The sequence below is a fragment of the Cyprinodon variegatus genome, unplaced genomic scaffold (genome assembly GCF_000732505.1).
Source record: "Cyprinodon variegatus isolate N-32 unplaced genomic scaffold, C_variegatus-1.0 Scaffold150, whole genome shotgun sequence".
Taxonomy (NCBI): Eukaryota; Metazoa; Chordata; class Actinopteri; order Cyprinodontiformes; family Cyprinodontidae; genus Cyprinodon; species Cyprinodon variegatus.
Window position 1 is genome coordinate 1,320,057 of NW_015150603.1, and position 16,304 is coordinate 1,336,360.

At 36.5% G+C, this 16,304-nt stretch overlaps 1 protein-coding gene across 1 annotated transcript; it reads right to left on the minus strand.

Annotated features, from left to right (window-relative positions):
- Positions 1-909: 909 nt before the first annotated feature.
- Positions 910-10,156, minus strand: slc1a5 (solute carrier family 1 (neutral amino acid transporter), member 5). Its single transcript, XM_015377270.1, has 8 exons — positions 9,467-10,156; positions 4,958-5,000; positions 4,764-4,823; positions 4,491-4,657; positions 3,759-3,992; positions 3,419-3,613; positions 3,168-3,302; positions 910-2,886 (listed from the first exon to the last, which is right to left on the minus strand). The coding sequence occupies exons 1-8, from the start codon at positions 10,006-10,008 to the stop codon at positions 2,667-2,669; spliced, it is 1,596 nt and encodes a 531-aa protein (XP_015232756.1). The 5' UTR covers positions 10,009-10,156; the 3' UTR covers positions 910-2,666.
- Positions 10,157-16,304: the final 6,148 nt, after the last annotated feature.

Consider the following 16,304-nt stretch of genomic DNA (forward strand, 5'->3'; position numbering starts at 1 on the left):
GAGTCTTACTCTATTTTCTATGTTGGTTTGCATCTATGCTGCAGGGTTTTACATTTATTAAAGGCTGCAAAGAGATGTTTTTTTTTTTTAAATAGATGTAAATCATACCACATTTATTGTCCAGCTACTGCTTAGCATATGGAACTTATAAATAGTAATTTTAAGTACTGTTCAAAATTTAAAAAAAAAATGCTTTTTTTTTAAATAAAAGAACAGACACAAGAAATATAAGAAAGAATATTTTACTGTTTATACCAAATGACCGCCATCTCCCAGTACAATTTATTTCTAAATAGTCTTATAATAAACTTGCTGCCACAAACAAATTGATTGAAGAAACCTTCATGTTTTCATTTTAAAATAAAATTAAAACCTAACAGAGAACAGTAAAACTGTATTAAAACATCCCGCATATTTCATCAGATTTCTTTAACATATAAGAGGCTTTACAAGAGAAATGATGAGACCTCAGGTCTGCTGTATATCCAGAAGTCAAAACATGTGTTGTTTTTGTATTAAATCAATCCTGATAGTTATTTTCACTGAAAAGATTAAATAATTGGGTTGGAAAAACAAGTCAAACTTTTTCAACAAACAAAATGTCTTCTTCAAAGTCTAAATCACACATGCCATTCAGCCTCACCATCATGCACATCAGAAACAAGCAAAACAAAATATGACAAATCGATTACAGTCTATTTAGGAGGAGCGCTGATTTGGAGTTACTGCCATGTCAAAGCGTATTGGCAGAAAAATCCTTTGGATATGGATTTAAAATAAATATATAATAGATAAAACAAATGATCATACAAATACATGCAGAGGCCTAAAGCTTTCAACCAGAGGTGTTTCCTTTCTGGAAATTATATTTAAAACATGAATCCCATAAGACATTCTTTTAACGGGCTCACTGTGTGTTCAACTTAACTGGAAGAACCATCTGGGTTTGCTGCGAGTTTAAAAATGTACAGACAAGTTTGTATTTGAAGGTAACTTGAGAGTTGCATAACGGGAACAGTATGCATACCATACATTATGTATGACGCAATGTCCATCACTCTATTAATACCCCCATAAAAAAGATCGTGTAACTCAGGGGTCAGAAAAAACAAGCCCCAAATATGAAGCTGTAATTTTTTTTTTCTTCATTAGGCTGACATAGATTTTTGGTCTTAAACTACCTGAAGTAAAGGCAGATTTTAAACCTGAGGCTGTGTTGTCTACATAACAAGGTAAAGTCCATCTAGAGTCAAAACACTTGTGCTCTTACATTACAGATTCTGTCCTTTGAAATAAAATTACAGGTTTATTGCTAAACATGTAAAAAAACAACAAAAAAAAAAATAGGACATGTAGTAACAAGCCCCCTCAGAAAAAAAAAAAAAAACATCTGTACAATTCACTATATATCATCATGGCCATTTTCAGACAGATTTAAGGCAAGTGGATCGACTACTTTTTTGCAACATGGGCTTCATCAAGCTTCATCAAGCTTTATTGGATCGTTGCCTCTCTGCAAACGAGAAGATATTACTAAAATAATGTAAATGGAACCCATTACAGTACAATTGAATGATTCCAACAATCTAAAAAAAGAGAAATAGTGCAGATAGTTACAGATTGTACCTTTGGTTACTCTGCAGGAATAACATCATAATCTAAAGAAGAAAGTGCATTTTTTCCTCTATACTATGAATAAATTTGGCCTGGAATCGTTTTTGGCAAGTTAGCCCACCAATTAAACTTTCCCATGTCCATACAGTTAAAAAAAATGATTTAAGATAGTCAAAACAAATCATGAACATCCTTAACTCTTATCAGCAGCTGTCTGTGCTCTACTTTCAGCAGCATGGAGAAAAGCTGCTTTCTCTACACAAACAGCATCACAAAACACCCCGTTTGGGTAATGATTACAGTAGCATGTCATAGTTTGCAGGTGATCTCTAATCAAAGTGTCTTATTTTAATTGAAAATTCTAAAGTGTTGCCAAACAAAAAGATAAGCTGGAAAAGGGTTGGTCACAAACAGTTGGTCACATTTCTCTATTTAAAACGACTTAAGGACTCTCACTTTAAGATTTAACAACAAAAACAAGAAAACGACTGCATCCGCAGCACAGTTACACTTCAGCAACCCTGCGTTGATGCGAATCGACAGAACTCTCCATCCAGAATGCATGTAGTTCCACTGGATGAAATGTGAAAGAAGCTGTACTTATGTTTAGCCCATTTGGAAAATATTTGATTGCACAATAAATATTTCAATCTAAAATATTTCATATTAACTATAGAAACTATTTTAGGTTCAAATATTGACTCTTTTTTTCCTTACACAAAAAGACAGTTTCGGTCGGAAGAACAATGATGCACAACGGATACGAGAGCAGCAGAGCCTCATATTCATTTTCCAGCATGAATAAATGCACCATCTGCAGTGTTATATCCCCCTAAAAAATTAAATAACCCACTGAGTGTATCATGGTTTCTATTTTGATTTTAGCTGGACAACCCCCCTCCAGAAAAGTGTTTGAGGTCCAAGAGTATTGTTTTGCATTGTAGTGCACATGTCCATCCTCTTTGCTTGGACTCTTTTCTTGAGGTGAAAGGGGGAGTTTAAACTTTCCGTGTGCCGGAAGGTTTGTGAAAGAAAAAAAGTCTCCAGGTAGATTACATGGCTGAGTCTTTCTCGGCAGAAAGGACTGCTTTAGCACCGTCTAAGCCTCGTTTATCGATGAGCGGCGAGTTTTCCGGGATTGCAGCAGATTCTATCCTGACCTCCCCGAGCTCCGTTACTCCTTCGTGTTTGGAAGTTTTATCCACGAAGAACTGCAGGAGTCCTGCTCCGAATGCGTCACCCTCCACGTTCAGAATCGTGCAGGTACGGTCACTAAAGAGGGACAAAATTGACAAGAAGATTTAATGCCAGGAACAATCTGAAAAGTGCAAAATGGATTTGCACATATACTTGTTACACTTTTAACCTTTTGTATTTCTAAAACAATGTTGAAAGCCAAATATCATGCACCTTTCACCTCAAACCTATGCCCTGATTTGTGGTCTGCTGTATAAAACAAAGTTCTTTGAAGTTTGTGGTTGTAATGTAATAAAATGCAGGTTCAAGTGGTACAAATGCTTCTCCGAGACGGTGAATGCAGGTTGTTTACTCACACAAGCCAGTCAACAGCCAGGATGAGAGAGATGTCAGAGGTAGGTAGTCCTATTGCTTCCAGGATAATAGCTAGGGTCAGCACACCACCTGCAGGTATACCTGCTGCTCCGACACTGGACGCTGTAGCTGTGACCCTAAAACAGAAGGCACAAATGTCACTAAACTGTAAGATTTACAAAACATTTATTACAAAGCCAGAGCTGCAAATATATCAAAATGGTTTTTAAGTGATCTGTGCAAGGGGACATACAGGATGGTTATGACTTGAATAAAGTTGAGACTGGTGTTGTTCAGCTGGGCGATGAAAACCGCCGCCACACACTGGAAGAGCGCAGCGCCGTCCATGTTGACGGTGGCGCCGATGGGCAGGATGAAGCGGCTGATGTGCTTGGAAACGCCGTTTTTCTCCTCCACGCACTTCATCATGAGAGGCAGAGTGGCAGAGCTGAAGTCAGGAAGCAGAGCAGGGGGTGAGTGAATGAGACTGTGTGTTCTTTAAAGACAAGAGAGCCTCAGTCTTTGGATATTTAACAACCCTGACTGAGCAAACAGATGAGAGTTAGAGGAAAAAAAAAAAAAAAAGAAAATACCTGGAGCTCGTTCCGAAAGCCGTAGCCAGGGCTGCTAATATGCCCCACAGGAAGGTGTATGGGTTCTTCCTTGTAATGATGAAGTAGATGCCTGGTAGCACCAGCAGGCCATGGATGGCATGCCCAATCATGCAGCAGGCGATATATTTTCCCAGGCTAGCAAACAGCTTGCCAACGTCATCCATCTCCACAATCTTACCGGCGACGAGGAACATGATACCGAGAGGGGCGTACCTGCAGCCAGACGAGAGAAAAGAGGACAATACTGTAGATCAGGTTTCTGGAACAGGGCACAAAGGAAATGTAGCTCACTGATAAACCTTACTTAGCCTATTATCAATGCATTGTAATAAAAACAACATCTGACAACTACATTTACCCAAACTATGAAAGCAAACTCTAAACTTTGAGAAATGGAACGCCCTGGATTCTGTACTGTTTGTAAATCTTGCTTTGTATTTACCGGGTATATTAAAAAAAAGGCAAAGTGTAATGAGATCAAATAAGTACATAAATCTAAGCCTCAAAATTAAATATTTTTATCATAGCAGAATTACTTTATAGGATTCTAAAAAAAACAACCTATAAGTTGTTCAAACTGTGTGTTGTTTTCTAATGGACTGTACATTTTTTTTACATTTTCCATTCAGTATCATCATCTTCACATTTTGACATTTTTGTTGGGCTCTCTTAGTCAAAAACAACCAAACTTTGATGCTTATATCTTCTTACCACATGATCCAAGAGACCAGAACCATGGTGGCCTCATTAAAGGAGTTAAAGAACCGGATGAGGATCTCTCCTTCCTCACCCAGCTTCCTCAGAGCCACGCCAAAAACAATCGCAAAGACAACCAGTCCAAGGATGTTCATGCCATCTTGCTCTGATCCAACAGGAACCTGAAAAAGGTAAAATTTACAAAAAAAAAATCTATATTGAAGGAAGAAAGAAAACATTTAAAAAATCTTTAGAGCATTGCTGCAAAAAAAAACAAAAAAAACGTACCTTTTCCCCTGTGATGTTCATGGTTTCATTGCCTTTTAAATGCTTGTAGGTTGTTGCATACTAGGTGGAAAGAATCAGCTTATTAGTTAAGAACGCCCAGAAGCACATGAAACACTTATCAAGCTACTTTTTGTTATGCAAGGCTGTAAGCTAGACTGTTGAAATAAATCACAGATTTATAGTTTAACACCTACCGACTGAAATGCAGCAGACACCAGATTGGAGGGGAAGATGTTTCTGTAAAATAATAAAAAATAAAACACAATCAATTATCTCTTTTCACAAATCCACACAGCAAAAACAAAAAAAACAAAAAACGGTAACTAAGCTCAGTTTTTAGGCACTTAATCATCTGTGTCAGCTGAGGATTCTTTGTGATGCAGACAGCTCAAAATGACTCAAAGAACTAAACTATTAATCCTCTTTACTCCTTCTGTGCTCCTATTATTTAATGCCATGGAGGTAAGAACTCTGACATAATGTATGCAAAAGCTTTTGGTACTAGTTGGTACAAACTGCAAACAAAATCTCCCAAGAATTTGCAAAACCTTGTGAACTTGATTCCCCTATAGTCGGTTAAATGATTTAGAACATGAGGGATAAACTTCACAAGCTTCTACTAATCAGCCAATCATTGGAAACATCAGACTCAAACATCATGTGATGAGGCAGCCGTCTGCCATGTCTGCAGATGAGACAGGAAGGCTTCAAATAACGGGGAAAATGGAATGATACTTGGATTTATGAAACTATCGTTCATCTAGTCGAACATTTAACCGTTACCCCTGTTTTCCATTCACCTTATTTGTTTAATCCAATAAAACAAAACAAAAAAATCCAAACATGCTCTGGCTATAAAACAGCCAGAGACAGATAATGGTTTAAAAACATGCTTTGATGTTAAATGGGAACATTTAATCTCTTTATTTTCGTTTAGATTCAAAACTACCTTGATAAAAAAACTGGCAGCAGCTTTTTTGTCCATTTTATACATTATTGTCACTGAAGGAAAAGTGCATTTCATTCTTTTGTTAGACTGTTTGTAAATAAAAGAATAATTATGCATTGAATAGTCCTTTTTATTAAGTTATACGTTTCCTGTGACACAACTTGAAGAAATACAGCCCTGAAATACAGCAGTTTGTTGCCTAATTTCTGAAATAAAATAACTTTTTAATTCCCTAATATATTAAGAGGCAATTTTACAGTTTGCTTTGGACACCAAGAAGAGGACCCACACATTAGAAATGGTTTCCAATGCATGTGTTTCACTGCCCTTTTCTCACTTAGGCATACAGCAGCTCACACCTGAAAAGCTCTACTTCCTCTTCCTTGTTTTGGACGTTATTTTGTTTTAAATATTAATGTGAAACTCGATCCGGCTCATGAATACCTGGTTCCCCTTAAGTTCTCCTCAGCAGACTGCTGTATTTAAACTCAGTTACAGAATGTGCCCCTAGCTAAGACAGTAAATGGGACATTGCTATGTAAATTGTGAGTTAAATGACAATGGTGTCATTGTCATTCCAATGTGACTGGAACTCACACACACAGAGTCATCACATGTTGCTGCAAAGGTGTGTCTTAAATTTGTCTGACGTCTTCTTGGGAGTTTTGTTGTCTCCTCCAGGGCAACGAGAAGAATAAATGTTTGACTTTATAAACCTTACAGCTGTTATTGTTGGTGATCATTAATACAGATGAATGCCAAACAAACAAGCTTGCTCTTTTTGTTTGTTTTTGGTACCTTATAGGTAGGGGCACACTGGAGATAAGAAATGTCAACACGGATGCATGGGAGTGGCTGTGAACTTGTTAAAAGTAGTCCAATGATGCCCGGCCTGGTGATGTGTTCAGTTTTATGAATAGAGTGACTTTCATGGGACAACAGCTCAGATCCACCCAGAAACAGAGGCACCAAGACACAGGCAGGCAGATGGGGCGCCCTCTAATGACAAACCTACTGTCTGATAAGGATAACGTGGAAACATTCATGTGTTGGAAGATAAACTTCCTTTCTAACATGAAACAACTGATAACTGGAATCATGCCGCACTCAGAAGGCCAACCGAGTAAGAAACTTGTTTCCCAAGTTATCTACAACCACTACTACTACTACTAATAATAATAATAATAATAATAATAATAATAATAATAATAATAATAATACACAAAAAACTAGGGTTGCAACTAACAATTAATTTGCTAATCAATTATTCAGTTGATTATTTTTTTATTATTTAATTAATAATCTGAGTGCAAAACGTTCTTTAAAGAAGATTTTTTGCAGCATTAAACCAGGTGAGACTGAAATCTTTCCATTTCTGGCTTTCTCTATAAAATATATTGATGGACGAAAAAGGTTTTTTTTTTATTAAAATGTTATATAATATATAAAATATATTTTATCAATTTTTAGTATAATTACTGCTATAAGTTGTTTGCTATGTTACCTAAAGGCATGTTTTAGAATCTATACTCCAGTTAACAATTAATTGATTACTAAATTAGTTGACGATTATTTTGCTAATCGATTAATCAAAATTGATCCAATTAATTGTTTCAGCCCTATAAAAAACTATTAGTAATCTTTGCTTTTTATGAAAGTAAAAAATTAACCTGCAGCCTTTATGGGTTAATCACATTTATATGTTACTTTAATCAGAACTAAACATGGTGGGTTACAGAAACAGTTTTATTTTACAATTAGTTCTGCTAGAGTTGAGTTGAGACCCATATTTGTTTCTAATTATAAAAAAAATAAAATCCCTTGAGTAAAATTTCACAGTTACTTCATTGCTTCTTGTTTCCCAGCAACCCCTCCTGTTTTCTTCTGTTGGGCTTTTTGTTTGATCTGGGACTAAAAGTCCTCTATAAAAAGAATAATAAAGGGCAGATTCTCTAATTGTTTCCAGGCATTTAAAACCCTCAAAAAAAAAAAAAAAAAAAAAAAGAAAAGAAAAGAAAAGAAAAGAAAGAAAGAAAGAAAGAAAGAAAGAAAGAAAGAAAGAAAGAAAGAAAGAAAGAAAGAAAGAAAGAAAGAAAGAAAGAAAGAAAGAAAGAAAGAAAGAGGAGGGAGTGCCTTATTTGAGGGTGCAGAAAGGATAATTTCAGGAGATGATGTTGCTAATCACGCATCTGGTTTTACAACATGTTCTGATAAATACTCAGGTACAGGGAACTCTTCATGCCTAAAGCATTGCTGCCACTTTAATCATCATTGTTGTTCTTTCAAGCAAAGACACCCTGCCCCATTTTCATATATACTCGGAATCCCTTTACCAGCACATGTCTAACACCAGAAAAGGTTAAGCTAATCAGAGGCTCATTTGCATGCAGCCTTAAGTATTATGTCAGTAAATAAATAACATATTATGCTTCAGATTTGCATTTTAAACACAATAGCTCCTATGGAGGTTGGTTGGTGCTGCAGGAGGAGGAGCAGTTAGGAGATGTGGGATTTCCATCCATTATTACTGGAAGCTGGCTTGAAAATAACATTATGCAACAGCTGCACATATGCAGTCGGATTTGGAGAGATTTCTACGAGTTCAGAGAAGTTTTTAGCTGAATGATTTCTGACCTCACTAATAAAAGATATAATCAAACATCTAAGGAGTCTTCAGACGTGGGTTTCTGGCACTGGAATTGCTTGTTATTGTACCGGTATATTGATGAAAAAGTCCTTTTTAATTAGAGGCAAGGTTAAGAAGATGACTTATTAACTCATATAAGCTTGTTATATAACTAAAAAGAATATTAAAAAGTAAAAAAAGCTTTTCTTTTTCCTCTCTTAAATCTTTTCCCATTAAATGTTTCTAAATGATGCACATTTTAACCATAGACTCTTTGATATTTTAAGTAAAGTAACAGCTCCCTATGGGTTAAAATTAAATTGTCAAAAGATGTTGCCACTGCAGACTCTGACTCAGTTGTTGCTTTTCTCTGGGCACTTTTTTCCACCTACAAGTGAAGCAACACATGCTACATAAATATGACACATGGATATACAAATAAAAGGTTTTGAATATATTAAAAAAGAGAAAGAAAGGAAAAAGAATCAAATTTTAATGTCAATAAGCCAGCAGGCATATTAAATTAGAGACATGTGAGTGCAGATTATTGCTGAGGCACAAGCTTGAGTCTAAATATAATCTAACCAGACACTACTGTGTTACAGGCTGGTTTGGTGAGAGGCAGTTTTCTGTTAACGGAAATCCTCTGACATCACTGGAACAGAGGGTGGAGAAACTTGTTTGGTTTTTTTTTCGCCTATTCTATTCATTTATTTTATTTTTAGCATTACGCATACCACTCATGACCAGGAAGTCCTTCAAAATGAATGCTGCCATTCCACGTGGAAATAAAAAAAGCCACATAAGTGATCATTAATTATTACATCAATATTATAATAGAACAATAGAATAGTTTAGGAATGCATCATTGGCACATGGAGCCAGCATTTTTAAATACTGAGATCAGTGTACAGTAAGTTGATCATGCATGGAGGCGGAAAGTTGGTCTGGGGAAGTTGAATGACGAGAGGAAGAGAAAAAAAAGCTGATGCAACCGTTTGTTGTCCTTACAGCGCGCATTCAGGTGAGCGAGCGCGCGTGCGTAATGGCTGTAAGAGTAACCACGTTTATTCCCTTTGAGGAAACTTTGCGCGGGGCGCACATAAACAATTACGCACAAAACCTTACCTGATCAAGTCTAGGAAGGAGTCGATGACTTCTTTGGTAGCCGGGACGTCGTCGGTTATCTCACTGACCACCTTTCCGTCGCTCACGTCCACGTTTCCCGGCTTGATGATGAAAGCCATCACCACCCCGATGGATGAGGCCAACAAGGTGGTCACCAAGAAGAACAGCATGGCCCAGCCGCCTAACTTCCCCAGAGCTTTGGGGTCGATGCTGGCCGCTCCGGACACCAAGCTGCACACCACCAGGGGGATGATGATCATCTTCAGCAGCCGGATGAGGATCTCACCAGGAAAGCCGATGTAGATCTTCTGGGTTTGGGTCAGCGACACGTTTCTCACACCTAGCCCGATAAAGACCCCCACCAGGACCCCGGCAACGGTCAGGATCACCAGCAGGTTGGCCATGACGATCCTCTTCACGCGCTGGGACAGCGGCTCCGGGTAGCCCTTCCTCTGCCCGGGCAGCCCGTTGGCCAGCGGCTCATCGTGGTGCGCCTCACCGTTGGATGCCTTGATTTCCTCCAAGTCTATCTTCTCAGCCATGTTGATCAAAGTCCTTTAACTCAAAGACTCAACTTTAAAGTTCAAACTAAAGTATTGTCTTTGAATGAGGCGGGAGTCTCTCTAGCTACAGCGTGGTTTCTAACCAGTTCCTGTCTTCCGATGCGCATATAAGGCTCACATTCAGCCGGCATTTAAACCGCCCCTTTACGTAAGAATGGGTGTGAGCTAAAAGGAAACTCGCGTTGGCTGCTTAATTCCACCCATTAAAATAAAACTTCATGGCGTATGTGGCATCTTATTGTGCTTCACATTCACGTAAAGAATTTAGTTTTAATGTTTGAAAACATCAAGTCACAAAGATTTAATACTTCTATGGCCGAAAGGAGACAAACTAACCTTTTATTAAGCACACAGCTGTTACATCATGCATAAAACGTGGCACTACAAAACAGTTTCCTTAAAAGAACATACAATTCTTTTAGAAGAACCTTTAGTGAAAAAATACTATTTGAAATGTTTTGATTTCTTACAAAAAAAAGAATGTATCACTTAGAAATTAAAGTACAAGGCTATGAGAGAGCACACCATACCATGAAATGTAGCTCAATCTTCACAGTTTTCTTTTTCCCTTAAATATTTCTATTAAACTTAAACTGAGTAAATATCAAAATCAATGTTCAAATTAGGAGTCATTTTACTGAGGGGATTTTGATTTCAAAATGCCATTTAAACCAACTTAGCCCAATTTCAAAATGTATTTGATAGTTTCAATGTATCCAGAAGAACTGTAAATAATTAAATTTCTGATAAATGCTATCCACAAACATAGAAAATACAGTAAAAGTAGTGAACCCTCAGGAGTGTCACCGAAATCTGTTTAAAAGCAATTCACAACTCATTCAGGAGGTCCTACAAAAACCCAAAACACATCTTAAGCATGGCAGGGGTCGCTTTCTTTAGTTCTGGTTAATTAAAGAAAAAAAGGGCAGTTCATTACTTATCTCTTACGAGTGGAAAACTGAAGTGGACATCTAATGGCTTTCTCCTAATCAAAGTTCTTTTTTTTTGAGTGATTGATTTAAAATGTCTCTATGTATCATTAGTTCAACTTTATTATTTTCTCTAGTCTAACTGTTTTTAACGTTCTTTTTTGTTTCTGCATTTTTGTTTTATTTTATTTTTTTCCTACTTGCTGTTTTATTTTCCTATATTTTAATCATGTAAAGCACTTGGTATTGTCTTTGTACTGAATTGTGCTATACAAAAAAATGTGCCTTGCCTTGCCTTGCCTTGCCCATGATATATCAGAATCTTAAATTACATTTCTTTTTCTAACTAACAATTGGTTGAATCCAGAAGGAAACTGGTAACCATTGGTTTTAATCAATGCTAGCAGATTAAAATCGACTAGATATTAGGGCTCTATTTTTTTGCTACTTGTTGTTGATTTATGACATAAAACCCTGATAAAGTAAATATAATTGTGGTAATAAAAGTAAAAGAGGTCCAAATATTTTACAAAGTAATGTTATCTGGACAACGGTTCTGTTTTTTGTTTTTTTTTGACAATTTGAGAGGACCGTGTATCCTTCTGTAAAATGCACCTCGCTAAGATGTAGTATTGTCAAAGGTATCAAGGCCCAAAAATATCAATACTCAAACACTATCCAGATACGTCACTGATTTGGGATGGTATCGATTATAAATGTTTGCATATTTTTGCAATTGTTGTGATTTTAGATTATTTTCACATTAAAAGAATAATACCTTAAACAAACTAACAAAACATCAAATTGTGTTATTTTTTACGTATATATTTTACATTTATTTGAACACTTATTTAACTAATAAAATCTCTGATTCTGTTGAGAAAGAACGTTTCATGTTGAGATAGAAAAATGGGAGATTCCCATGTTAATAAATATGTTTATTTTTGTGCTTTAGCCATTTTTTATTTTCATCATATTGAAAATGGTATCAAGTATTTTGCTGTGTAGCTATATTTGGTTTGAAACATTAGAATTGTGACAACCTTATAGTTGGAAAAGATATTGCATCTAAATCTGATGTCTGAACTTATTTGAATTTTTTTTTCCAAAATTATGTTCTAACCTTATAAGTTATTATAAATATAGGTGCTTAAGGGTGTTTTGCATTCAAAATGCAGCCATTAGGACTAATCCCCTCTCTCCTTAATAAGAGTGGCAGTTAAAGTAGGGCACACTGACATGGTAGAGGTGGAGGATTTCTCTGCCGCTTTGCACTGCCACTGGATTTGGATGTCACCTCCGTCCTTTGGGTGTTTATTTTTTCCTTTATAGAGAATCAATTAAACAAATGTTTATTTATTTGCTTTGTGCAGAAAAACATCAAAGCAAAATACAAAAAAATTCACACAGAGCGATAACATTATCCACTATCCTAACGTGTCTGTATCACTGTGCTGTTTCTTTTCTAATCAGTGCTGTGATGAAAAAACAGCAGAGATGTATTGCATAACTATTTTCATTTTCAGTTATATGCTGTTTCAAAATAAAGTCTGAATGAAAGCAATGAGCAAAACTGAATGACTGAGAAAGAGACAGTAAGGTAACGGTGTTAAGTTTCTCTGAGAAGGAGGTGTCCTGGCTGCCACCATGCAGCATTTGGCAAGATGTGTTTTCAACTGTAACTCAAGACAGACACTTATTGTCTGGGAAACAGAGGCCTACAGTCCGATATCTGAAAAATGTCCATGCATTCTGACCCAAGACTCTCTGGAGTTACCTTACACTTAAACAACAATGCAAGCACTTTTTTTTCTTTATAAAAAGCTCCCATTGGTAGAAATTGGTGGGAAAAGCACCTTTAACACTAAAAAAAGCCCACAGGACCAGAACCCAGGCTGGTAGGGAGCTGTCCTCTCAGCAGTCAGTCTGTTATATCGAGCTGGTTTCCTTTGTTCCCTCTGCCTGTGTGTAAATGATTGCTGAGGATCACTGGGATTCTGTGAAACAGTGTGATATCCTGTGAGAATGGACAACCTTTAAGGCTGAACCTTTAAGGCATTATCCAGCCAGTTGAGTTTTTCTAAAGTAGATCACAATCCATTAAAAGGCAGGCTGTGCATATTGTAATGGATATGTAGGTTGACTTACAGTACAGCATAATCTCTTCTAAGTGTGGGGTTGAATTTCTATCATTTTAATGTATTTTTATTCACATTATAGTCTGTAAAAAATCAATTTAAGTCCACCTTGTGTCAATACTTTCTCTGCAATCACTATTAAGCTGTTTTAAAGAAAAGTGTATAATGTTTGCAAGGTTATAGATTTTTTTTCCATTATTCTTTGGAAAATAGTTAAAGATTGGATTGAAACCATCCGCTACACAATCATATCCATAACCCTAAACTTGACTCTTGATGCCAAAGAGCATCCATGCCACATGAAGTTGCCAAAACCACGTTTGAATGTGAAATTATTCACATACTTCTATACTTCTATTATATTAAACTGCTTTCCCAGCTTACTTGGACTCTGCTTCAAGGCTAATAGAGGGCCTTCTACGGAGGCAAATTCATGAGGTTTTCTGATTCCTCCTAACGACTCATCCATCCTAGAAGGATGCTGAACTACTTATTACTGTTCTGTGTGTGAATTACATTGTTGAGGAGCTTCAGCAGTAGTACCTTTGCTGCATATATAAGACTGCAGCGATACTGGAATCTGTGCTTAAATTTCAGCCAAACCCATTTACACAGGGACAGATAAAACCTTTAAATAAACCAAACATTATCCACAGCATACCTGACACACAAAACATTTAAATTAACTATTTTCAATAATTTAAGATGAAATTATTCACATACTTCTATTATATTAAACTGCTTTCCCAGCTTACTTGGACTCACAATGAATCACAGGATAGCCAATTCTACGACGGATACAGCCACCTGTTCTTCCCTCTGGGCGAAAAGAAGGCAGTATTTGTTAGCATTTGATATCTTACAAGTTTGATGATGATTTTGATAAAGGCTTAGCATTATAACAGATTTGAAAGCTGAAAAAATGTCCCTTTAAAACAAATGCCAACAAAAGGAGAAACGTGTCAATATCAAAATAAGCTTGCAGTCTAATGTTATTTAGTGCATATTAATATGTATTCTTGTTCAGCTCACAAAATAGAATTAATTAATCTTCAAATAGACTAAAAACATGTTTTAACAACAAATCCTTGTGTTATCAAGATGTTTTAAACCAAGGCTGTCTAATTACCAAGTTCATTTTTGATCAATCATTAAAAAGTACAAAGTATGTTAATTGTGCCTTTGATGTGTAAATTTATGACCAGTCTGTTCTAAACATCAGCATTCATCAGGATAACATTCAAAAGTTGCCATTCATCATTACAAGCCACCCACTCTGACCTACTGTGAAGACTTTATTGCTCAGTTGATGAAGTAACTGTTCTGATCAAACAGAGAGAAATGTCTAGCGTGAAACAAATGCAACAGGGACAAGGAAAAACAGGATGCCAGATAACCAAACTTCTTTTATAGCTAATAAACAGATGAGAGAAAGAAAGGCTGGTCATAAAATAATCAGATACAGACCCTCATTACTTACAGATTCCTTCTCTCTTTGTTACCACTTATGTTTCAAACAGCATCTTAAGTTTGATTCCAGAGAAAGGTATAGATTAAACATGAAATTCACTTTTCAAATGATGGTGAATTTTGATTAAATACATGCTTTATATTTACAAAAACTAAAATGCAGGCCAATGTGGATGCATCACAGCATCTGTAGGTTGAATCAAGACTTAAATGGGAATTAACACATTTAGTTTGGTTTATTATACTCACAACAGAAAGACCTGATGTGATTACTGCTAATCTGTAGCACAATAACCTCGCCTAAATAGAACCTTCATGATGTGATGAAGTAGGCTTGAATGGCTCTTTTCCTTTGAAAAATGAAATCATCATTTGACTTCTACAAACTGCTATTTGTATTTAGTGTATCTTTTTCTAAATACACTTTATTTTATTATATAAAAGACATTTATGAATACTTAATGGGAGGATTTTTTTTTTTTTTTTTGCCATCAAACCAAGCGAGACATGGTAACTGTACTTTTTCAATAAATGAACCTAGTGTTTTATAGGTTCAAATAGNGTGTGGACGGGGCCTTGGATAAATGCAAAATAAGTGGCCTGCATTTCTAATGGTTATTCAGCTAGCAGACTCTTAGGTGACCTCAGCTCCTTCAGAGTTTCCATGTTCCTACACCTAGTCTACCAATTTAGGTGTTAGTCATTTTTGGAGATTTAAGTATTTTAGTTTTTTATCGACAAGAAGAGTACTCAGTTCTTCCTTATACATCACATTTGCATGTATAGACAAGTGCAGTTTCTAGTCAAGTAAAATCCCAACTATTATAGGCCTCAATCGTCCCAGTGTTCCCTTCATCAGTTGTTACAGGCTGATGCTGATGTTTCTTCCTGCCAAAAACCATGCTCATCCTGGCAATAGAGGTGTTAGAAAAGGAGACATGACTCCTGCTGCACACTGTAAAATGGATCCGGCACTAGGCATCATGTTTAATGTAAAACTCCAACAGAAGATAGTCTGCAGAGGTAAGACCAACTTGGATGCACATTCCCCAAGAAGTCCAGGTGTCACACCATCAGCAGACTTCCCTGGATGCAGCCATGGGCTTGAGCATAGTAGGGTGTAACAGCAGTCAAACAAAAATGTCATGCAATCCTGATGACTATTGCTCAAGACAAGCATCTTAAGAAATTTGAATGTTAGAACCAGATATGCAAGAAATTCTAGTTCTTGTGAAGCTAAATATAAGGAAATGAGATGTGCCTGAACACTATTGTAAAGTTCATGATTATGCATGTAAAGCTTATATATAATGCTGCTTTTTAAGCCTTCCAAAGTCAAGTACAGGCTTATATATGATTAAATATTTGTTTGGTACCACAGAGTGTTTATTTATCTATTAAATAGTGCTTGTTTCTGGTTGAATTTTTCAAGAATGGGGAGAAACTTATCTACAATGCAAAGGTGAGTGGCCCCTGTGAGTGGTGCCAGCTGGACAACAGACTTTTTGGGAAAACCAACTATGAAGCTGTCTACAAGGAAGGACAGAGCAGACCGTATTTCTTGAAGAAGCTGAGGTTCTTCTGTGTTTCAAGCAAAATATGGGAGGGAACGGAAAGGTGGTGATCATCTATCCAAATGGATATGCTTCAAGGCTAATAGAGGGCCTTCTACGGAGGCAAATTCATGAGGTTTTCTGATTCCTCCTAACGACTCATCCATCCTAGAAGGATGCTGAAC

Bases quoted from the DNA above. Each gene is read 5' to 3' on its own strand.
- slc1a5 (XM_015377270.1), bottom strand. From the start codon at position 10,008: ATGGCTGAGAAGATAGACTTGGAGGAAATCAAGGCATCCAACGGTGAG. The intron at 3,993-4,490 runs GTAAGAAGATAT...GTCTGGCTGCAG, and splicing joins CTGGTCTCTTGGATCATGTG to GTACGCCCCTCTCGGTATCA. The intron at 3,614-3,758 runs GTATTTTCTTTT...TCCTGACTTCAG, and splicing joins GCTTTCGGAACGAGCTCCAG to CTCTGCCACTCTGCCTCTCA.